Genomic DNA, 24,410 nt, shown 5'->3' with positions numbered 1-24,410 from the left:
GAAAGAGCATTTCTTTCATTTGTCAGTTTAGCAAGTGATTTTTGAATACATTGTGTGTGCCAGACATGGGTTTAGGCACTAGGAATATAGCAGTGAACCAGATAGACAGTCTTGCCCTCATGGAGCTTACGTTCTAGTGGAGGAGCTCAGATAGAAATGAGTAAACAGATGAGAAATGTAATTTTAGATATTAGGAAGTACAAAAATCCTTTAAGGAGACTGAGGGGGGCAGGTAGGAGTATGTTAGATAGGTTTGTCAGGGGATAGCTTCACTGGAGAAGTGACGTTTGATTAGAGACCTGAGTGAAAAGAGGAGCAAGCCATGGAACATCTGGGGGAAGCACATTCCAGGACAAGGGAGCAGTGAGTACGCAGGCATGTAGGTGGCAGGGTGGATGGAGTATTTAAGGAAAAGCAAGGAGGCCAACATGGCCACAGCGCTGAGTGTGGGAGAGCATGGTGTGTGCTATGAGGTCAGAGAGCTAGCCAGGGGCCTGATCTTGAAGGCTGGAGTAAGAACATGGGTTATTCTAAATGAGCGGAGGGTTTTGAGCTAGAAAAAGGCATGATCTGAATAGTGTTTTAATACAATGAGCCTGGTATAGAGCGTAGATGTGTGGCAGGGCTAAAGAAGGGAAACAGGACACCAGTTAGGAGACTGTTACAGTGGTCCACATAAGAGATGCTTGTGGCTTAGCTTATGGTGGAAGGTTAGAGCTGGTGAAAAGTGCTTGAATTCAGGTTGTGTTTTGACAGTGTAGCTAACAAGGCTTGCAGATAGACTAGATGTGGGGTATCAAGGAAATAGTAATAAAGAAACAAGTCCTAGATGATTATGTGTGCACCTGGGTGGTACCACTTTCTGAGAAGAAGGGGGCTGAGGAGAGGAGCAGCTTTGAGGGAATATCAGGACTTTGATTTGATATATTAGGTGCCCTTTAGGTATCTAAGTGTCTGGACAGTGCCCAGACTCTTTGCTCTCTATCCAAAGGTATCCAAAGCCACTTTAGATCCAGAGTATTTAGATGTGATCTTTACTGCCGCCAAAAGAGTAGCCATTGGGGGCACTATGCAAGATGGCATACTTTAGTCTTAGGTTTTTGAGGAAGAAATTAGAATATACAAAGAGGGAAATAGGTATATAATTACATAACGTGGATATCATATTTAGTTTTATGAGAAAGGCAATAATAAATTGGCTTTTATTTTTAAACAGGAATAGCTACTCATTGGGAAATAATTACTATAATTTCAATTTATTTTACTTTAGATCATTCTGTGATGAAAGCAGTTATCAAAAAAGTTCTCCAGAATGGAAGGAGTGCCAAGTCAGAGGTATAACATATTTTAGTTCTCTAGAAAGAATTTCTCTTGAATTGCTTGTTTTTCTTCTTTTTTCTAATAAAATAAAATTATCAAGGCACTTTTCTGCCATCTTAAATTAAGTTTTTAGTCAAATCAAGTGGCTTTTCTGCTTTTGAAAGTATTGTGTGATTCTTTAATTTGGAATTAAAGAAATGCAGATTGCAAACCTTTTATTAACTTAAAATATCTTCATAATTCCCAAATGAGATCAAACTCATAAATTACTTGTAACTGAAATGGAGTATTTATTATTTCTCTTCCAGTACCAGTGGATAACTTCTCCATCAGTGAAGGAACCATTCAAAACTGCTAGACAGAAAAAGAGAACTATAGTTCTTGGAAGTGGTCGAAAAGGAAAAGCTACTATTAGAATTGGTAACCCTTTCTGTCTTGGTTTTTTTTTTTTTTTTTTGGTGAGGAAGATCAGCCCTGAGCTAACATCCATGCCAATCCTCCTCTTTTTGCTGAGGAAGACTGGCCCTGAGCTAACACCCGTGCCCATCTTCCTCTGCTTTATGTGGGACACCGCCACAACATGGCCTGACAAGCGGTGTGTCAGTGCGTGCCCGGGATCCGAACCCAGACAGTCAGCAGCGGAGTGCGTGCACTTAACCGCTACGCCACGGGGCCAGCCCCGTCTTGGTTTTTTAATGCTACTAGAATTTATACCCCTTATGAGTTCCAGTTTGCTAAAATTAAAATGTCTTCTCATTGTATGATATTGATGGTAACAACCAATATTTACTACGTGCATGCTAGGAGGACTGTAATTGTTCTGATACAGATTATGAGAATTTATAGAATGTAAAAATAAGAAATGAATTTAAAGAAAGAGATGCTAATATTTCCATTTTTTTAAATTAACCAAATTTATTGTTTGTTTTTCATAAGACGTTCATTATTTTAAATATATTTCCTGGCTGATGATTACTTCTAATACTGTGCAATTGAAATTTGGGGTGCACTGTGATGACAGTTTTAGCAGTGGTGCTTTTGAGTGATGATTTTTTTTAAATGAAGAATTGTCCTTTTGTGCTGTAAGAAACAAAATTGTTTTCCAGTTCCATTTATCCCCTTGTTCTCTTCTTTCTTGCAAATTCTAAACTGAAGTTATTGAATCAGGTAACACCTTGCTTCTTTCAGTGATTTAAAAAAATTTAAATTTGTATAATCCTTACAAAAGATTGAGGTAAACAAGTTTATTGGCCCTAGATGGAACATTTTAGAAAAATATTTTCTCTGTGTTTGCTATAGTGTATATTTAATTTTCCACATAATAGTTAATCCAGAATTTAAAAATTAAGCTTATAATTTTTTGATGAAATATAATAAAAAAAATCTTATTTATGAAACCCTTTAACAACCAATAATGTAAGTTTCATATTCTCCTGAATATATAAATTTGGTATAATCCAGTTCTACTGATATTTTTGTATTGTTTCTAAAGAGACGTTAACTTTTCTAGAACACATTATCTTTAGTCACAAATAGCTTTTTGTGTGTGTGTGTGTGTGATGAGAATGAATGGCAGAGTGGAATTAAACCAAATCTAATATGAATCTTATCCTTTCTTTTGAGTAAATTTGAACTTTGAAACACTAAAACCATAAGGTCTAATATAAAGGAAGCAAGATAAATTTTTTATATTTATAATTGCCAAGTTCCCAGAAAAAGATGTGTGGTAACATGAGTTATATACCAGATACATTAAGATTACCAAATAATTAACAACAAATAATCTTTTATTGGAATGCTTCCTGAAATTTTAAAAAATTGTTGTTTGACTTAATACCACTGAACTGTATTAACAATGGTTTAGGTGGTAAATTTTATGTTACGGATATTTTACCACAATTTTTTTAAAATGTGTTATTTGAAGATACTGTGTTAGCATAACAATGGAAATGAAAAGAGAAACCACCTCTAATTCCATTATCCCATCAAGCAATATTTACATTTTCATTTTCTCCTCCTGTTGTCTGTAAACATAATTCCACATAGCTTAAATATAATTTGCCATTCTTTTTTCACTTTATATTAAATTAAAATTTTATGAATCAGAGTTATACTTTTTAATGCCGTCACAAGGTTTTATAGAGTTGATTACTCAGTTTTTAAAATTGGTGAAGTATTGGAAATAGTCTAAATATTAAGTAATTTTTTTAAATGCTATTGTAAACGTCTTCATAAATACAACTTCTTTTTTACTGTAAAAGATGTGTATTTTTGATTTTCCATTAATTAACTTGTTTGGTCAATAATGTATTAAATAGTAGTTGTTAAGAGTGTTTATTAAGTCAAAAGAAAGCTTACAATTTGTCTACCAATTTTTATTTCGAAACAGTGATATTTTAGTAGTCAATCAAATAGTACATACAAAGAAGTTGAGATTTATGATATCACACTTATTATATATTATTAAAAGTTTATATCATGTGTAAAGCATTCTTAAAAGTATCTAAGTTGGTGTTTTGATGTAATATTAGAAATATATATATATAAAACATACTAGGAATTCTGTAATTTCAGTGCCTGGTGGTATGTAACGGCATCCTGGAATGAAAAGAAAACAATTAAAAATTTTTTTCTTAGCATGATGAAACAAAGTGGAAATGTGACTGAAGTTTACAAGCTCACTGAGCTGTTTTAAGAGTAATTTTATTTCTTGGGCTTTTTTTTTGTGTTTGCCTCAGTTATTTGGAGACATAGAGGTAAGCCAAATCAGTGTCTGCTATATAGTTAGATCCAGTTGAGTATAGGGTTAAAAAACTGTATAAATTGTTTCACATTTATATTGCAATTGTGTTTGCAGAAAGAAGATAAGAACGTTCATTAGAATTTTTTTTTATCTCCTAACAAGCTGTATAAATTCTTTTGGTTTTAATTACAAATACATTTGCATTAGTTTCTAAAAGTAAAGTAAAAGGTATACGCATACAAACCACATACACACAAACATTCTTTGATTGAAGGTCATTTAGTTAAAAAACAAAACAAAATAGTACAAGGTGAACTGAGCTCCTATATATTTTAAGGGGCATGTAAATTTATCCAGAGAAATCACACAGGATCATGTGGTGAAAATAAGCTACCCCGTATGAAGTATTTGTCCTGTGTTACCACATACACTTTGCGCGCCATATTAATGCTGCTAAAGCAGGTCTTGTATAGGAAAATAGATTTGAAGGATAAATATAGCCATTTGAACAAACTGTATTATTTGTTTTCAGTTACAGAGAAAATTAAATATTTAAATGTGAATTTTAATATATGGTTTGTTCTAAATAAAGTATTGACATGTAGGTCTAGTTTTTGCTACCAAATATTTCATATAAAGATACTTGACTCTTCAGTATTGAAATGTAGGATGTCTCACATTTTGCTCTTTTATCCAGTGGGTCTTAATAGTTTCTTTTGTATTTTCTGTATGAAATCAAATGAGCAGTGAAGGTCAACAGACTTGCAGGAGGGTAACACTGACTCACTCACCACCTGGATTGTTTTCACACAGAAAAATTAATCCTGAGTTGAAATTTTGGTCTAATACAAAAGGTTGTCTTTGGCAGGAGTAATGAGTGTATCTGTGTTTCTCTATCCTTGAGATTCAGAAATGCCAGAGATATTCTGAGATTTAATAAACTGAATGTTTCTGCATGATACACGAAATGTATCATGTATAATTTTTCATTCTTTGGGATATATTTTTTATTTACTTTTTGCGTGTTCTGCACATCTCATATACTTAAATTTTAGTTAAAATGATAACTTGTTACTGTAGAGAATTTATGTTTTTAAACATTGCTGGCCTATGTAAAAACATTTTTACAAAATGATCATGTTTTTAATGGCCTTGGCATCATTGTCAAGTGTCCATTTGTATTCTTTTGAAAGTGTGCACCTGTGATAATTGCTCTGTAGACCTTTGGTGCATCTTGATTCTTTCTTTGAATGCTTCCTCAAACATAGGATTGGCTACAAAGAAACCTGTAAGTAATGGAAGAAAACCCTCCCTTGGTAAAGAATATGCTCCTGAACCTCTGCCGCCTGGCGTGTCTGGTTTCCTGCCGTGGCGTACTGCAGAACGTGCAAAAAGGAACAGGTAGAGTATTTTCATTCCTTATCTTTAGTCATTCAGAATTCTTTATTTTGGAGCTTCTATTACATGGGAGGTCTGTGGGGGTTTCTATAGAGGAAGAAAGATAACTCACACATTGGCTTCTGCCTAATGAATCCTTTAAGGAAGAAAAACAAAAAATAATTGTAATCGGGAGTTTCAAGTTGTTTCTTAAGTGTCACAACAAACATAACCTTGTGGGAGTGAAGAGGAGATTAAAATTATCTCCAGTTGTGCAGGTGAGAAAGATTTCATTAAAAGGTTGGTGTAGTTGAGCCAAGCCCTACAGCACAGAAGTAGGAACTGGGATCTGTAGAAATGGGGGAAAAGACATTTTAGGCATGGGAAATAGTTTAGTGCAGAATGGATAAGAAGTATGAATTGGACTTAATCTAACTCTATCAACCGACTTAACTCATTTTAATGAGTCAGATTGAATGAATCAAACTAGGCTTAACTAGTTTTAGCTGATTACTTGCCCAGGGGCTAGCTATTTAATACAGCTATTTTGTCGTGGAAGGGTTAAAGCCTTTTAAAATTGTTGAACTATAATTTTAGGCTCACTGAATGAATTAGATTGCTATAGATTGTTTTGAAATGACTTACATGGTAGTATTCAAGAAATTGGAAATTAACAATTGCTTAAGAAAATAAAAAGAATTGATTTTAAATAGGACTTGAAGTAGATACTATGTAAAATATCTGTTCAATTGCTCATATTAAATTGATGTGTATAATCTCCGTTGGACAACTGACTACTATGCTTTTTTGTGAATGGTAATGTGAATTATTATCACATACTATAGTGCTGAGGCCCCAGTCTTTGCACTTTACTTTTATAACTTTGTGGTTTCATGTCTTCTTCTTGAGACGCTTATTAATCTCAAGTCCATCCTGGTCACAAGGAATTATAAATTAGAGAACAATTAATATTACCAGTTGAAGAAGTTAGACTAGAAACCTCAACCTTCTGAGCACTGGAACTGAAGGTGCTCTCAGCAGTTCCGACTTATCACAAAGCCAATCTGCTAAATTCTGTTCCATTTTCTGCGTAGCACATCCTTCCATCTCCTTATTTTGAGCATATTTATTTTTATACACAGTTCTATATGGATGTTGTACATAATACTAATGAGTTTTATTAACTGGGGTTAACTGGTGATGTATTTACATCAAAATATAACTTATTTTGTTGATATCTCTTTAGGGGTTTTCCATTAATCAAAACTCGTGATGTATATAATCAGTTGCAGGTATGTAGTTATCATATTTATAATATATAGGGGGCTGAAGTGGGAAAGGTGAAGGTTATTCTCTTTGCTTTTTAAACTGAACAGAGCCTTACAAGAAACATGTCCCTCCCTGAAATAGATCCATTTAAACTTGTTGGGTCACTCTCCTGATGCCAGCGTGTAGCTGTGCATACTGGGGGCCTTGTGGTTTCATCTGTAAACAAGGAAGCCATTTCTCCAGTCTGCTGACCAGCTGCTACCCAGTGAGACAAATTTGACTTCACTTCTTTTTTTTTTAAAGATTTTATTTATTTATTCCCCCCCCCAAAGCCCCAGTAGATAGTTGTGTGTCATAGCTGCACATCCTTCTAGTTGATGTATGTGGGACACGGCCTCAGCATGGCCGGAGAAGCGGTGCGTCGGTGCACGTGCACGCCCGGGATCCGAACCTGGGCCGCCAGCAGCGGAGCACACGCACCTAACCACTAAGCCACGGGGCCGGCCCTGACTTCACTTCTGACCCAACACATGGAGCTCCCATACTCAAGAATGTTCTTTTGTTTTCAAGAAATGTTGTTTGAGGGCTGGCTATATAAGTTCCAGATCCTAAAACCAAAATAAAGCAACAAATCCCAAGGCCTCTGCTCTCTTGGAGCACTGCTCTCTCACCAAGGCCACACATTCCCTGTCATGCTGCCACCTGGTCTTGGAGCAAGCTGACCCTGTCAGAGCATCAGCTTCTCCTTCCCAGCCGTCCTGGGATACCGTGTAGTTGCTCTGTAAAAGATAGCACTACCGAGATTGGGAGAAGAGCACCCTGGGTGTCAGTACTGCTCCTGCGTGCCCAGAAGAAGGGGTGCACACCTCGTTCTACCATTGGGATTTTCCTCTACTGCAGGGTATGCTGCTTGTGGTTGAAATGATAGCCAGGTGACTTGTCTTCTGTGCAGTTATGTCATCCCAGCACACTTGTATTTGATGTGTAGACTTCTTATGGGGTTGTGGCCAGGTCAGTTTTTAAATGTTTGTAATGTCATATTGAACAGCATTCCAGTGGCCGTGAAACTTGACAGGAGAAGTGTATTACTGTTAAACTAGTTTTGGCTTAAGGATGATGAGAAGATGAGGTTTTTAATGGGTCAGTTTTAGTTGTGTATGTGTATGTGATTTATTTTTTAAAAATTCTAGTGTTTATTATTCACAGTTTAGATATGTTGACTTTTCAATTATTCTTCGAATTCTTCTTTATCAGTCCCCTACTGATGGATTTTCTTCCTAAAAACTACATTTTCTTCCAGACTCTTTGTGTCTAATGGTGGAGAATAAGTTTCTTGTCCGCAGCATAAAGTTGATCTGAGAAAAAATGTTTACTCTGGCTGCTCTCTTGACTTATGTGAAAGAAATTTAATAAAATGACATGGGCAATTCCAAATATTAATCCTAACCAAGTACAACAGAATTCTGTACAATAACAGCAAAAATAAGTTAACTGTCATTTTACTTTGTCACTGCTTGTTTTAGACTAAGGAGCAGTGAAAGATATTTATAATGACTTGATACCTCAGATCACTTTTGTTAAATGTCCTTTAATATTTGGTATCTGGTTTATATTATCTCTTATACAATCTTATCTTCTTTCTTTAAGCAATCAGATTTTCCTGTGACTGTGACAGTAGAGAGTCCTTCCTCCTCAGAAATCGAAGAGGCCGACGATTCTTCAGACAGTGTTCCAGAAGAGCCTGAGAAAACTAGTTTAAAACAAGAAGCATTACAGGTACAAAGCTATCACTTTAAAGATATAGAGAAGATTATTTTTCAAACTGTAATTGTTATCTGGCAGAAGCCTGATTACAACACTGGACCGCTTGTGTGGGGGTTCTGTTTTGCCCTCCTGTCTGTGTCGTGTCCCCTTGAATGGTTCCTTAGCTTAGACCAAGGTGAGAGATGGATGTTTGAACTCAAAGAGATAAAAATCAAAGTATGTCATTAGTAATATATTTTCCTTTCCTTAGAGCCATAGAATATTAGATTTAGGGAGAATTTTAATGATCGTAAGATAAACTCAAAGAAATTGAGTTCTGGATGTGAAGGTAGTCAGCTGATTCAGGGCTTCTGTTTTATAGGTCAGAAGATTGACAGTTCTAGCTGAGCTCTCTTTTTATAAAAGGAAAATATGACCTCATTTTTAATAAAATTAAAGTTGAAAAAAAGTTTTGATATTCTCCTTTCCTAAAATAAAAAAAACTCCAGGGCCGGCCCCATGGCTTAGCAGTTAAGTGCGCGCACTCCGCTGCTGGCGGCCCGGGTTCGGATCCCAGGCGCGCACCGAAACACCACCTCTCCGGCCATGCTGAGGCCGCGTCCCACGTACAGCAACTAGAAGGATATGCATCTATGACATACAACTGTCTACTGGGGCTTTGGGGGAAAAAAATAAATAAAATTAAAAAAAAATAAAATAGAAAATAAAATAAAATAAAGTTACCACTCACTTGAGAAAAGTGGATTAAAAAAAAAAAAAAAAAAACTCCAGAAGCTATATTATATTGCCTAATAAACCTGACGTCTAATGTCATTCCATACTTGTGTTTGTATGAATGGAAAAGAAAAATTGATTTTTATAACAAATGTTTGCACCTCAAAAATACTATATTTATTGTATTTCAACTTTAATGCAGCGCTGATATTTTGTGTAAAGGAAAGACCATTTGGGAGGACTTTGTCTTTTTTTGTGTTACAAATCCACATTGAATTTTTTTTTTTTTTTTGTGAGGAAGATGATTAGCCCTGAGGTAACATCAGTTGCCAATCCTCCTCTTTTTGCTGAGGAAGACTGTCCCTGGGCTAACATCCGTGCCCATCTTCCTCTACTTTATATGGGACGCTGCCACAGCATGGCTGGACAAGCAGTGGGTGAGTCCACACCCGGCATCCGAACCTGCAAACCCTGGACTGCTGAAGTGGAGCGCGTGAACTTAACCACTATGCCACTGGGCCGGCCCTCACATTTAATTTTTAAAAATTATTTAATACGATTTTCTTAGTATGAAACTTGACAGATTTAGAACTAGTTATCCCATTATTATAGGACTATGGAAATTACAATTTGATTTTCAAACAAGAAAGTCAGATTTTTATTTTTTTAATTAAAATTAGTGATGATATAGAGAAATTTTAAGATAAGTGCTTAGAAAATTATGAAATATTAGAATGGAAAGAATTTATTGTTCATGTAGAATTACCCCTTTCATCTTATAAATGAGCACCTGCAATTTGTAGCACTTAAGTGATTTATTACTAAGTTGCAGAGTAAAGACAAGACTCTAGAACACTAATCCCCACTCATTGTCATTTTGGATGTATTGTATTCATTTCCTTCACCAGGAGACTAGGAGAGTGTATTTCTAAAACATGATTATAGACGTTGGGGAAGACAAAGATTAGGAACTGTGACTAGGGAATAGCTGATTCAGGATGCACTTGGGACCTTTTCAGCTCTTCTCCATTTTGATAAGACACTAAAATGATGGTATCAACATTTTTAAAATATATAAACCCATAACAATCAAGAGAAGAGATTTCAACATATCTTTGAAAGACAGAAAATAAATGGAAGAGTATGAAACTGAAGCAGCAGACCAGAGGAAAACCGTGACCTAAAATATGCACAGGGACCATCTGCATCTGGGAGGGAGTCTAATCCCCCTGCAGGAGTAGGCCCACACTCAGATGTGCATGTAGAGAGGGCAGAGTTAGTTAAAAATGTGACTAAAATAGGGAGAGGACAATGAAGATGTGTATTTAGAAGAGTCAAGTCCCAGCCCTACCCTCACTCTCCTGAAATGAGATAATTTCACTTTGAAAACAAAAACTGGGGAAAATTAGGGCAGCTAGTGTGAATTTTTGTACCCTAGAAAAGAGTACTTGTGGGTATCCTCTTACAACTGACTACCTGCTTCTTTACATAAGAGAAGCCATCAATCACTGGCTTCCAAGGAACTTTATACTCCTTCTTAAATAGTAAATAACCACAGTTTGCCTGATAGTTGAGTAAGACTTAAAATGTGACAGGAAAAAAAAAGAGTAAAAACATATTCTAGTAGGACCAGGGACAATTTAGGGAACAAAAATAATTAAGGGAAAAACTCTAATTAGTATCCTTAGAAAAAGAGATAGCATCTATAAAGTAAGAATAGTGTGTTAATTTAAAAAGGAATGATCAGAAAACAAGAGAGATCTCTTGGAAATTAAAGTATGATTGCTGAAATAAATTCAGTAGGAATTAAGTAAATTTCGTAGTATATAAAAAAGATAGACAGAATGGAAAATATGACAGAAAGGGTATGGTGGAGAGACTGTGTCTAGGAGATCCAACATGTTACTCTTTGAAGTTCCAGGGATGACAGAAAAAAATGGAAAGGAACTGTCAAAAGGCTAGAAAATTCCCCATAGCTGAAAGTAAACAGGCTTCAAATTGAAAAGAGCTACCCAAGTTTTGAGCAAGATGGATGAAAATAGACTCACATACCTAGACACCCCTTGTTGTGAAACTTCAAAATACTGGGAAAGTACATAAATTTCAGAGACAAAAATGTTGGCCACCTAAAAAAGTACATACATTTCAGAGAGAAAAATGTTGGTCACCTAAAAAAGAAAAAAAAGTTCAACTTTATCATACTTGTCATCAGCTACCATGGATCCTGGAAGGCATTGAAAAGATTCCTCCAAAGTTTTGCAGGCAAATAATTTTCAACCTAGGGTTTCGTATCCAGCCAAAATGTCAATCATAAGTGGAGGCTGAATAAGATATTTTGTACGTAAAGAGGCTTGAAAAGTTTACCTCCTATACTACACCTTTTCCTGAATTTGAAGACACAGTCCAGCTAAATGGTGAAATAAACCAAGAGGGAAGATAATCCGGGATTCAGGAAACAGTGGATTCCAATGCAGAGAGCAACTAGCCTAGATTTGAGAGGCTTCCATTGATTGTGTGATGAGAGCTTAGAAACACCTTGAGGCACATTGTACTTACTATATATTAGGTGCTCACTAGGTCTTAGAAGGGAAGAGGGAGAGGAAGAGGGGGAGGAAGCGCACTCCAGAGGAGAAGAGGCTATACTGGCATTAAAATGAAGCAAACTGAACTATGGCAGATTTTTAAACTACTATTGGTATGCAAGTAGAAGAATTTGCTTAAACTTGACACTATAGAAGTCACTCTTTTCAGTGACACGGGTAGGTAACTACATATCTAATTTGTTGTCCAAACCAGAACACTCTAATAGTGTAAGAAGGCACTATAATGCTATAACATCAGGACAGCATGTATAAACTGGAACAGTACAAGGCAATTTGGGATATGTGGTCACCCTACACAAAGGTTATGGCACTGAAACAGTATAGAAGGAGGTGTAATCTCTGTATACACAGAGAGACAGTATAAGCCTGCAGTGGGCAACATTAATCATAATAGCAGAAATACTGTCTTAGCTTGTGGCTTTTATTATCAACTTGCATATAATAACAACAACTAACCTACACTATACTTAGCATGTATTTGTATTAACTTAGCATGTACTAGTATATATTAGTAATAGTATGTACTTAGTATGTATTATGTTGTAAGTATTTTGTATTACATATATTAACTCATTTAATCCTCTGAGTAGCCTTTTGAGGTAGGTGCTAATATCATTCCCATTTTTCAGAAAAGGAAGCTAAGACAGGGAAGGAACTTGCCCAACCTGTACCTAATTTAGGGTTAGATTAGGGCTTTGAGCTCAGGCTTTCTGTCTCTTCTCTTAAACACTACTCTACTGGCTCTCAAATAACAGAAAACTTAACTGCACATAGAACAGAAGATAAATATCAACTTTGACAACGTAAAAGCTAAGTTTGGAAGGTAGGCGTGAGGTGGAAAGAAGGGAAAAAGGCATGAATGTCCTCATTTTACAGAGTGGGGCGTTGAGAGTTTACAGTTGGTAAACACTATGGATTTTTAAGTATATCACTACAAGTCTAAAAGGTCATGACCAGTGGGAAAACTAATGGTGACATAAGTTTACTGAGAGGAGTGGACATAGGAAAGAGCGTAAATGAACTAAACTCATATTTAGTAAAGTAGAAAGTTAACAGATAATGTCTAAAATTTAGCCGTGAAGTAGTCACGTAAGTATGGTGTTTGGAAATAGAGAAGAATTAAAAATAAGAATGGTTCACTTAAACCTCATAAAAAAGAGAGTCCACACAGCCAGTAAACATGGAAAAGTATTCAACCTCATTAGTAATCAGAGGAAAGTGAATTAAAACCAATATTAAATGTCACTACCCGCCAATCAGATTGACAAAAAATAAAATCTGATAGTAACAAGTGTCATAGACCTGGAATACAATAGGAATCTCACACCCGACTTATACGGGAGTATGAATGACACAACTCCTTTGGAAAACATTTAGCATTGTCTGTCAACTGAAGGTGTATAAACACCCTATGACCCAACTACCCCCTCCCCCTCTGGTATATGCGCTAGAATAATTGGTGCAACAGGGTACATGTGCATTATTTGCATTAGCACAAACTGAAAACAACCCAAATGTCCATTAAGAGTTAAAAATTAAATAAATGACAAATATTCATACAGTGGGAAAACTATAAAGCAATAAAATTGAATGAACTAGAGCTACAGGCAACAATGTGGATGAAATTTTAAAAACAATATTGAGGGCCGGCCCCGTGGCCTGGCGGTTGGGTGCGCTCGCTCCACTGCTGGCGGCCAGGGTTCAGATCCCGGGCGCGCACCAACGTACCGCTTATCCGGCCATGCTGAGGCCGCGTCCCACATACAGCAACTAGATGGATATGCAGCTATGACATACAACTATCTACTGGGGCTTTGGGGGAAAAATAAATAAATAAAATTATATATATAAAAAAAAAAACAATATTGAGTGAAAGAAATAAGATCCAAAGGCTGCATACAGTATGATTCTCTTTACATAAAGTTAGAAGTTGCAAAACTTAACTAAATTGTTAGAGATACATGCATGGAAAGGAAATGATTGTCAGAAAATGAGGATGCTGTTCAACCCTGGGGGGTAGGGAGGGGCTTGTGGTGGGGAAAGAATATGGGTGATTTTTAAGATGCTGACAAGTTGTACTTGCAGACTTGAGTGGTGGTTATATAAGTATTCTCTTTTTATTTGTCACATTGACAGTTTTGTTCTGTGCACTTTTCAGTATGCGTGTCTTTTTTTATAATTAAAAGCCTGCTTTAAAGAAATGCTTGCCTCTGGGGAGCTGGATATGTGAGTGGGATGAGACTGTTTCATTTTAAGCCCTTTGCTACTGTTTGCATTCACATGTTCATTCATTTAACATTAATTGAACATATTCTATGTATCAAGCACTCTTCTAAATTTTATATGTGTGTTAACTCATGTAATCCTCACAAAACCTCTGTGATGTGAGAACTTAGCTCTGTTTTATAGATGAGGAAATTGAGGCCTAAAGTTATTGAACTTGTTTGAGGTTATATAGCTAAAGGTGAGGGCCAGGATTTTGCCCCAGAGAATCTGAACTTTTGAAATATAATCTAAAAGAGAAATTTAACTACTAATTATAAGCAAAGAAATGCACATTTAAGGAAGATGGCAAGTTTTCACCTATCCAATTAGAGAAAAACACACATTTTATCTTTCACACACATAAGCCTTGCATTGGCAGGGATTTTCCATATTCAGCAATTATTAATTGTCTGCTTTGTGCTGGGCACAGGTGCTGAGGTGCTTAATAAAATTCTCTCCCTTCCCTCAGATATCTTGCACTTTAAGTGAGGAAGTAAGCCAGCAGTCACAGTCGAGGTCATATACCACATGATACATTGCTGATAGCAGTATAAAATCTTAGAAATCTTTTGGAAAGCAGTTTGGAGATAAGTCCCTCAGAGTCTTAAAATTGTTCATTTGCTTTGATCTCAAACTCATTTTTATTGATTTATTGCAAGAAAATTATACTAAATATGGAAAAAAGCCTTTATGCATAAAGTAGTTGTTTTGTCTTATAATATTGAAAAGTTGGAAAGAATTTAAATGTTTAACCAAAAAGAAATGATTACTCAGTGGAATATTTTGTAGCCCACTAAAAAAATCAAGGTTATGAATCCCCTGATTATATGAGAAATGATTAATTCAATGTTAAATGGGAAAAAGTTGAACATAAAATTTGATAGACAGTATGATGGGAGCTTTGTTCTAGAAAAAAAATCAACTAGCCAATGTATAGAAAGGAGGAGGGAGAGCAGGTGACACAAAGGAAAATTACTCCAAAACCTTATCATTAGTCTTATTTAAGTAATAGACTAGCAGGTGATTTTACTTTCTAGTTTTTTGGTTCCATATTTTCTTTCAAGGAACATGAATTACTTTGTAGGAGGAGGATACACTTTTTCGTAAAAAAATTAACATTATGTTCTAATTCCCTCCACTAGAGGGAGAAACTATTTCATGTAATTGCACTTTGATGTGCTGTTTAGAACCAGTCAAGAATAGAGTGTTGTAGTCTCTCTGATTGTGGTGAGGGTTTTTTTTTTTTGTTTGTGTGCTTATTTGTTTAGAATTTCTATGAAATCAGTTTTAAATATTAAAAACATTATATAAGTGGGGCTGACCCGGTGGTGTAGCAGTAAGTTCACGTGCTCTGCTTTGATAGCCCGAGGTTTGCGGGTTTGGATCCTGGGCATGGACCAACGCACTGCTTGTCAAGCCATGCTGTGACAGGCGTCCCACATATAAAGTAGAGGAAGATGGGCACGGATGTTAGCCCAGGGCCGATCTTCCTCGGCAAAAAAGAGGAGGATTGGCGATGAATGTTAGCTCAGGGCTGATCTTCCTCACACACACACAAAAATTATATAAGTAATAAGTAGAGGAATTTTGCAATTTTTTTTCCCTGTTAAAAACTTGACTGGCTTTCACTGGTAATGAACCATTAAAGAATTTGAAGTTATTAGACTACTTATTAATTTTTTTAAACGTGTTCTGAATATAAAAATATATGTTCATTGAGCAGATTTTTGAAAAGAATGAAAAACTTATTGAAGGAAATAAAAGCCACCTCTGCATGTACACACACCTAATCTACCCTTTTGTCTTAAAAAGGTATCAAAAATATTTTGCCATGTCACTAAATACTCTTATACGTCAGAGAGTCTGAGTAAGCTTGTGGACCATCTCCCAAAAAGAACACACAGATATATTTTGAATATAGAGCTCCTCAAGCTCATTCATTAACTCTGGTTGAGAGCTCTTGTCATCATTGTTTTTTGGTCACTTCATAGAGCATTCCTTCATATGGATTGCTATTTTTATTTAAACCAATCCCGATTTGGAGGCTTTTAGCTTACTTCTAGGGTTTAGTTATAAACAGTCCTGTGACATCATGTTGGTAGATAAATCTTTGCCTACATCTTTGATGATTTCCATGGGGTAAATTCCTGCACATAGTATTGTTGGTATGTACTAAAAATTACTCTCCAGAAAGTCGTACCAGTTTCCTTTCCCATTGGTGGCATATAATAGAGTTCGTCCCCTCAACACGCACACACCAGGGGTAAGCTAAACTTTAATGAAATTCTTTGTTTAAGTGATTGTTCAAAAGCCTTTAAAATATATAAGTGTACCTTGCTGTTTTAATAAATATAGGTATTCTGTTTATTTATTGCTGTGTAAGAAACCACCCCAAAACAGTGGCTTAAAACAATAACAATTATTTATTTTGTTCATGAACCTGGGGATTGAGTAGGAAAGTAATTTTCTATTACTACAAACTTAGCGGCTTAAAACAATGCCTGTTTGTTAGCTCACAGTTCTGTAGGTCAGAAGTGTGGGCATGGTGTGACTGGGTTCTCTGCTCGGTCTCCTACAGCTGAAATCAAGATGTCAGTCAGGCTGTGTCATCTGGAGTCTCTGGGAGAGAATCTGCTTCCAGACTTATTCAACTCATTGGCATAATTCAGCTCCTGCAGTTGTAGAACAGAGATCGCCATTTCCTTGCTGGCTGTCAGCTGGGGGAGAATCTCAGCTCCGAGAGGCCTCCCTCCTGCATTCCTTGTCATAGCATCATACTTGACTTCTTCAAAGCCAGCAATGCAAAATCTCCCTCTTGTCTCTTTTGTACTTCAAATCTTCTTCAGGAAGAGTCCGGTCTCTTTTAATGGGCTGCCTGATTAGGTCACATCCACCCAGAATAATCTCCCTATCTTAAGATCAGCTGATTTGGGGAACCTTAATTACATCTGCAAAGTCCTTTCAGTACAGCACATAGGCTAGTGTTTGATTGACTAGCTAGGAGGTTTGTTTACTTCAGCAAGTAGGAATCTTGGGTGCTGTCTTAGAATTCTGTCTACCACAAGTAGTGTCCCCACTTCAAGGATTTACATGTCTTAGTTCTTGAAAATCATAAGGGAGTTTACCAATGTCTGTTCTGTTTTATTGACCTTGGCGAATGGGAAGATTGCTACTTCTGTGAACAGCAATGGCACTCAACTTCCTGAGTTCAAAATGTTCTAACACAGTCTTGCACCACATAACTACATTTCTGTTGACGACAGACCACATATACGACAGTGGTCCCATAAGATTAGTACTATGTGGCCCAGGTGTGTAGTAGGCTATACCATTTAGGTTTGTGTAAGTACACTCTATGATGTTCACATAACCACGAAATCACCTAACTGTGCATTTCTCAGAACATATCTTCGTCCTTAAGAGACATGACTGTACTTAATTAAGGATGTGACTTTGGGTGTCCTACTCTCCTCTCTACTTCAGTTTTCTCATCTGTAAAATAACATGGAGTTAATAATCCATTCTTTCCTTGTAAGGTTTTGATGATTGAATTATTTAATGCCTAGGAAACTCCTAGAATAGTGCTTGGCATATAATAAAGTTCTTTAAATTATTTAACTTTTTAAAAAATGCATTTGAATCAGCTCTTACACACTTCAGGTGTATTAAGCATGTTAATAGGGCTTCCTGTTATAAAGTGACCCACAAATAAAAATAGAATTTTCATTTCTTGGCCTTCATTTTTTATTTCTGACTTATTACTATATTATACACATATGCCTTTTATGGTGAGCTGCCTCAAATCTATTTCGGAAAGAGTGGGATTTAAATCTTTAATATGCTAATTTGATATATTTTGGTAATTAATTTCACTAGCATAGTATATTACAAGTAGTGGACTATAATCCTGAAATCTGAGTTCACTTCTGGCTCTGCCCCTAAATCCTTGGTGAGATCTATAGCTAGAAAGGCTTTTGGATACCGTGCCTTGAATTGTTTATAATATTTACTCTGTCTTTACACTAGGGAAAACTGGAGGAGTGCCTGAAGCAGTTAAAGGAGGAAAGAGTAATAAGGCTTGAGGCTGACAAACGAGTCAGTGAGGTAAGCAACTTTTTTCTTAGACTTTTGAGAGTTTTTGGTTTTATTTTGGTTTGTTTTTAAGCCGTACACAAACACACTGTGTAAATTTTAAAACTGTAACATATTGCAAATTGATTGTACTATATGAACCTTGGTATTTACTTATATTTAGTGGTCATATGGTCTATATCCCAGAAAGCATGTTTTTAAAGATCTTAGGGTTTTTTGTGTGTGTGCTTTTATATGACGTTAGCTCATTTTCTGTTCATGATGCTTCGATTCCAGAAAGCACTTACTGTGCTTATACTGTATATACAGTAACATAAAAGACATGATGAGACTATCTGCTAACAGTGAATTAAGATAGTGAATCAGTTAAATAAGTATTAGATGTTGGAAAACTGCTAAGAATGCAATGAAAGATAAAAATATGTGCTATGAGAATTATATTAGGCTAATGTGCATGAAACCAGGACATAAGCTAAAAAGTTCTATATAAATATAATTTTTTATTACAAGGTGAGTTCAGGGAGGAATTTTTGAAAGTGCATACACTGGATTGGAGAATACTTATTCAGTAAATATTGAGCAACTGCTTATAAAAGGCAAAATGTACATCATGAACAAAATGGCCTTTGTGAGAAATACTAGAGTTGGCTTATGTGTGGTTTTAGATGAGTAGATGATGGTGGGGAGGGGAGTGCAGAGGAGTAAATATTTTCAAGAAGCCAAGGAGAATATTGGTAATTGTACAGTTAATAAATTGGGTAATTTAGAACTTTTAAATACTTAAATTTAGAACATATTAAATACTTTGCTCACTGAAGTTAATCCTTAACACTCAGCAGAGCTGTAATATGCTTTGCTCGGGCCGGCCCCCTGGCCTAGCAGTTAAGTGCACGCGCTCCGCTGCTGGCGGGCTGGGTTCGGATCTCGGGCACGCACTGACGCACCGCTTCTCCGACCATGCTGAGGCCTCGTCCCACGTACAGCAACTAGAAGGATGTACAGCTATGACGTACAACTATCTACTGGGGCTTTGGGGGAAAAAAATAAAAATTAAAAAAAAAAATGTGCTTTGCTCAAATCAGACTCTGTATTTCATTTTCTAATTAAGGAAAACCTTAAGCAGCTACTTTTCTATTGTAGGGTGAGGATCCATTATGAATTTAACCAGTTAGAAATGTGATCTTTCAAAAGATTATTAATAAAACAGTAACTTTGGTTTATTTATAGACCACCTAAGTGTTATATAGGAAGCTTTGTTGAGTGTCTCAGGGTTTTGATTATTATGTGATATGATCTCTGTCTTTCCTGGTGGAGAGTTAGATTAATTACAAATTTATTACATTTTTAAATGTTTTATTTAGTTTTGTTACATAAAAACTGTTTTCTTTTGATGATGAGAGAAAATCATGTCAGACATTTTCAATCTTCTTTTATAGCTGGAACATGAAAATGCCCAGTTAAGAAATATAAATTTCTCTTTGTCTGAAGCCCTTCATGCACAGTCATTGACAAACATGATCCTGGATGATGAAGGTGTTTTGGGCAGCATTGAGAATTCTTTTCAGAAGTTCCATGCTTTCTTGGATCTCCTTAAAGATGCAGGGTTAGTTAATTTTTCTGCATGTCATTCTTCTCTTGGTAGTTTGCTGAGGGCCTTGAGCAATTTACATCGCTTCCATAGCCATGTTAGTGTGTAATTATAGGTAATACAGTTGGTTTTTTTTAAAAATGAGGAGTTAAATTTTAAAAGAAGTGCAAAATGGTAAACCTGCTTTGGTAGAGTAGAGACCCTGTTATAAAAGATAAACCTGTAGATAGAGTAATTAGTAGGTATAGTTTTTGGTAAAGACTAAATTGAAGGTAATTTTAATTGAAAATAGTCCTGAATGCATAACACTTTTCCTACCTTTTATTCATCTTGCTTGTTAAGTAAATTTGAATTAAAGTTATTCTTGTCCTAGACATAAAAATTGGTATTAATCCGCAGAGCAGATGTAGACATAGATCAGTGGTTCTCACCTGGGAGCAATTTTGCTGAAAGAAGATGCTGAAAGAGAATTGGAGATTGATCATTGATGGGGTGATGTTTTATAGGGGAATGGGTTGGTGTTGGGAAGGAACAAACACATTCTTGGAAACTGGAGGAAAGGTGGTTAAGAAGGGGGAGTGGAGGTGAGAGCCAGTGGACTAGGTGCGTGGGAGATGCTGAAGCTGCTAGTGAGACAGTGTGTACAATGGAGTGCTAATAGGTAAGGAAGTAAAACCAAATGGTATTAACACATTGTTGGGGGAAGAGCGAGTGCTAAAGGACTGGATGATCTGATGTGGTCCCAGAGCATGAATCTGGAAAGGGCTAAGAATTTGAGAGAAATCAAGGCTTGTAGTCTGGAGTAGGATTATAGAAGTATTTCATGATTGCAGGTATGGGGGAATCTAATCTGCCCGTACGCGATTTAATAACCCCTGCCTTTTCCTCCTTTCCTTCTCTTGTCCAGGCTTGGGCAACTTGCCACAATGGCCGGTATAGATCAGTCAGATTTTCATTTGCTGGGTCGTCCCCAGATGAATTCTACTGTTAGTAGTCCACCTGAAGAAGAAAAGAAGGCACTTGAAGAAGAAAAGCCAGAATCAAAGCAGAATGCTGTAGGACAAATGCAAAATATCCAAGTAAGTGGACAGAACGGAACTTAATGATTCTAAGAGTGGTTAGCAAAAAGGGAATTACCAAGTCAGAGCGAAAGTGATAACAATCAGTCTCTAATAGTTCACAAGCTTGGGAGCTAGAAGCCTCTTTGGGATCCTTTCCGAATCTGAGATTAGTAAATTTGTCCCATTTCGTGATGTTGTATTATGTAAATAAGAAAACTGGAAGTTCTTTTGAAAATTTATTATTTAGAGCAAATTTTCCTCAGTGAAGAAAGAAAGAAAACATTAGAGAAAATATTCCAAATTTTAAATTGTGTAAATGTCTATTCTATTCATATTTCATCTAGGTTTCTATTTGTATGCAGTCAGCTTACAATGAAGGAACACTAATGAAGGTACAAGTACTGATACAGATAACTTTTAAAATAAGTAATCCAGATATAACTAATAGGCAATATATTGTAGTGAGTCACCCAGTTATAGGAATGGGAGGGGAAAACCTGTCTGCTTTTCCTCTAGCCTTACGTGGAGCCCCCATATCCCATCCCAGCCAGTCTCAGACCGGTCTTGGGCACCGACAGCTTGAGAACAGTCCAGTCACAAATTGGATACTGTTTACATGTGCCTGGAGGATAGAAAAGAAATTAATTTTCTTAGGGAATAGAGTTTTATTATTTTTAATGAGGGAAAGGGAAACAGGTAATAATTACCCCAAACACGTAAGTCTGAAAATGTAGTGGACGTAGCCTTGGATATAGCTAAGTTAAGTTGGGAATCACTTGGCAAGATATAATTAGAAAAAAACTGGCTCTAAAATCTTCTGAATAATTAATTGACTGTGTTAATAATGAGATCACAGAGCAACATTGAAGGTGTAGACTCTACTTTTTAATGGTTGGCCTTGTTCATCACTGAACTTTTGTCTTTTCTTTCGTTTTTCCCTCCAGTTTCAGAAAATTACAGGTGATGCGAGAATTCCTTTGCCTCTCGACTCCTTCCAGATCCCAGTTTCTACTCAGGAGGCCTTGGGGACTTCCAGAGACAACGTGGGAGTCCCAGTCACGGAGCAGCGGCAGGAGTCTTTTGAAGAGTTCGTTGCTAGAACATGTTCTCCTTTAGCAGATGTGATTTCTGGAACTGAAAGTCAAAGAAAAGAAGAGGAATTGTCTAGAAATGGCAGATCTTCTTCAGAGAAAATGACCAAAACAGGTGAATATACCAAAAAACACTCTGCTAAGAAACAGCCTGGAAAGGACCTGCATTTCTGCTCTGACTCATCTGTAAACCAGAAAAGCAAAGGAGTTGGGCAGAATGATTCTTTGGTTAATGAACCAATTAAAAGTGAGTCTTTGAAAAAACACATATCTGTCAAGAAAGAAAGTAGAATACTGACTGTTTCATCCAAGACAACTAAAAGTAAACTCAATGTACTAGAACATTCTGAAAGTGATACTCTTGGATCTGATTTTGAATTTCAGGAAAGCATCCAGACTGTATCACGCTTGACATAGGTCTAAATCTTTTGAAATTATGTTTTTGCCTTCAAATTTTAATAAATTACTCATGTTTTCCGTATGGCGTATGGTGTTTTAAAATATAGGACTGAAAGCCGTTAGAGAAAGATTGATCTATACTTTTTATTATAATGAAACTTTTGGTGTATTTTGACACTTTGTATCATTCATTCATCAAGTATTTACTGAGAACCTAATATGCATGATACTTTTCTGGGTGCTATTGCTTTCAGCAATGAACAAAACAAAGCATTTATCCTTGTGGAACTACACTCTGTGGAGGGAGAAAAAAGTAAACAAAGCAGAGTAAGGGGACTAGAAAGGGATGGGAGTGAATAAATGAAATAGTTTTACCATTTGGTTAAATGTGGAAATATTATAAATCACGTGGCCAGAAGCCATTGACACATCCTACTTCTTAATAACCAGAGCAGCAGACATGTACCAAGATACTTAACCATGTGTATGGATTACGGCAGTCCTGTAAGGTAGGGACCTATTATTGTGCCCATTTTATAGATGAGGAGACAGATTATGTGAATTGCCCAAAATGACACCCCTATAAATAAGTGGTAGAACTAGGATTTGAACCAGAACCCATGTTCTGAATCACTTTGTTATCCTTTTTCCTTGTTAAGGGAGTAAAGGGCTTAAGGAAGACATCAAGAGAAAAGTCAGTGAGCACCAGAAGTGCAAAGAGTGGGACTGTCAGAAAGCACACCTGTCCCCGTCCACATCCCCTATCTGGGTAGAATTTTTTACAGGCAGAGTATGTAAGAATATATGAACACAGGTCTCCAGACTAAATTTTGCCTCCCTGGTAAAACATGCATAGATAAGTTTTTAGTTCAACCAGACTATGACTTGAGAGGTAAGATCAGAGAAAAGCTGGAGTGACAGATTTCTTCTAGAAGGTTGTGTCTGACTGTTGTCAAAAGGGCAACTACAATACTATTTAGTTCGTTAGTCATGGGTAGAGTGTTTTGGGAATGAAACAGTGAACAAGATGTACTCTTGGCCCTTTAACAGTAGAGCAAAAGGGGAAGACACACAAGCTGATATCTTAATACTACACGTTACATTGTGTGTTGAAAATATTTAGGGAATTTAGTCAAAGTTTGGGGAAGAAGAGGGGGAGCTGTGGGGCCAGGAAAGGTCATCTCAAGAGGTAATACCTAAGCTAAGTCTTGAAGAACTAGTTGGAAACTGGTGATGAAGGCAATAAAGGGAGAGGATACTGAAGGTAGAGGGAGCAGCATTAGGAGAATTACACAGCCAAGGGTGAGGGTGGCACATTTGGGGACTCAGACATACAAGTAATTTAGAAGTAGTGGTGTGTCAGCAGGCAAGGCAGGTGATGCTGAAGTAGGCAGCAAGGAGAATGAGAGCAGGCCTTATAATCTGTGTTGCATGGAGCTGGTTCTTTTTCCTCAGGAAATAGTGAGCTAATAAAGGGATTGAAGAATGGAAATGACATATTTGGGTTTGCATTTTAGATCATTAGCTTCAGTATGGAAGATCACTATGAAGAAGCATGGAGATCAGTTATGCCACACTCTTCTGAGGATCATTGCTTTTTATTGCTAAGTGGGGTTTAAATGCTCCCACTTCCTCTCCTGTCCGTACTGAAAGGGCCTGTGGCCAGACATACGGGAGACCCTGACTTGAATAGAGTTAAGCAGGTTTCTTTACTGTATGACTTCTCAGGTCTACTGTAGACTAGTGTTCATTCTGAATCTCCAGGACAGGCATGTGGTATGCAGCTCTTCTCAAATATATTTGATTATAGAATCCTTTTTTTTTTTTTTTTTTTTTGCTGAGGAAGACTGGCCCAGAGCTAACATCTGTTGCCAGTCTTTCTCTTTTTTTTGCTTGAGGAAGATTCACCCTGAGCTAACATCTTCCTCTATTTTGTATGTGAGTCGCCACCTCAGCATGGCTGACGAGTGGTGTAGGTCCACACCTGGGATCTGAACCCATGAACCCTGGGCCACTGAGGCAGAGCGTGTCGAACCCAACCACTATGCCACAGAGCCAACTTCATATAGAATACTTTTTTAATAGGAGTGTCTAACAACTGGTTCCACCAAACACCACTTAGGT

General features: G+C 36.7%; 1 protein-coding gene across 3 annotated transcripts in view; it reads left to right on the top strand.

Moving 5' to 3' along the window:
• CEP78 (centrosomal protein 78) overlaps window positions 1-22,368 on the top strand; it is a 32,119-nt gene extending 9,751 nt beyond the window's left edge. For 2 of the 3 annotated variants that reach the window (XM_058565598.1, XM_058565596.1), the window contains 10 exons: window positions 1,271-1,335; window positions 1,629-1,740; window positions 5,332-5,464; window positions 6,687-6,732; window positions 8,357-8,485; window positions 18,082-18,159; window positions 19,584-19,750; window positions 20,643-20,814; window positions 21,141-21,188; window positions 21,741-22,368. In XM_058565598.1, coding sequence (XP_058421581.1) covers window positions 1,271-1,335; window positions 1,629-1,740; window positions 5,332-5,464; window positions 6,687-6,732; window positions 8,357-8,485; window positions 18,082-18,159; window positions 19,584-19,750; window positions 20,643-20,814; window positions 21,141-21,188; window positions 21,741-22,304 — 1,514 coding nt within the window. In that variant the 3' untranslated portion in view covers window positions 22,305-22,368. The remainder of the gene's footprint in view (window positions 1-1,270; window positions 1,336-1,628; window positions 1,741-5,331; window positions 5,465-6,686; window positions 6,733-8,356; window positions 8,486-18,081; window positions 18,160-19,583; window positions 19,751-20,642; window positions 20,815-21,140; window positions 21,189-21,740) is intronic. The other variant, XM_058565597.1, reaches the window with a different exon arrangement.
• Window positions 22,369-24,410: the final 2,042 nt, after the last annotated feature.

This window comes from Diceros bicornis, chromosome 22 (assembly GCF_020826845.1).
Source record: "Diceros bicornis minor isolate mBicDic1 chromosome 22, mDicBic1.mat.cur, whole genome shotgun sequence".
NCBI classification, from domain to species: Eukaryota; Metazoa; Chordata; class Mammalia; order Perissodactyla; family Rhinocerotidae; genus Diceros; species Diceros bicornis.
The sequence above is the reverse complement of the archived record's forward strand: the minus strand, read 5'-3'. Positions and strand labels throughout refer to the sequence as shown.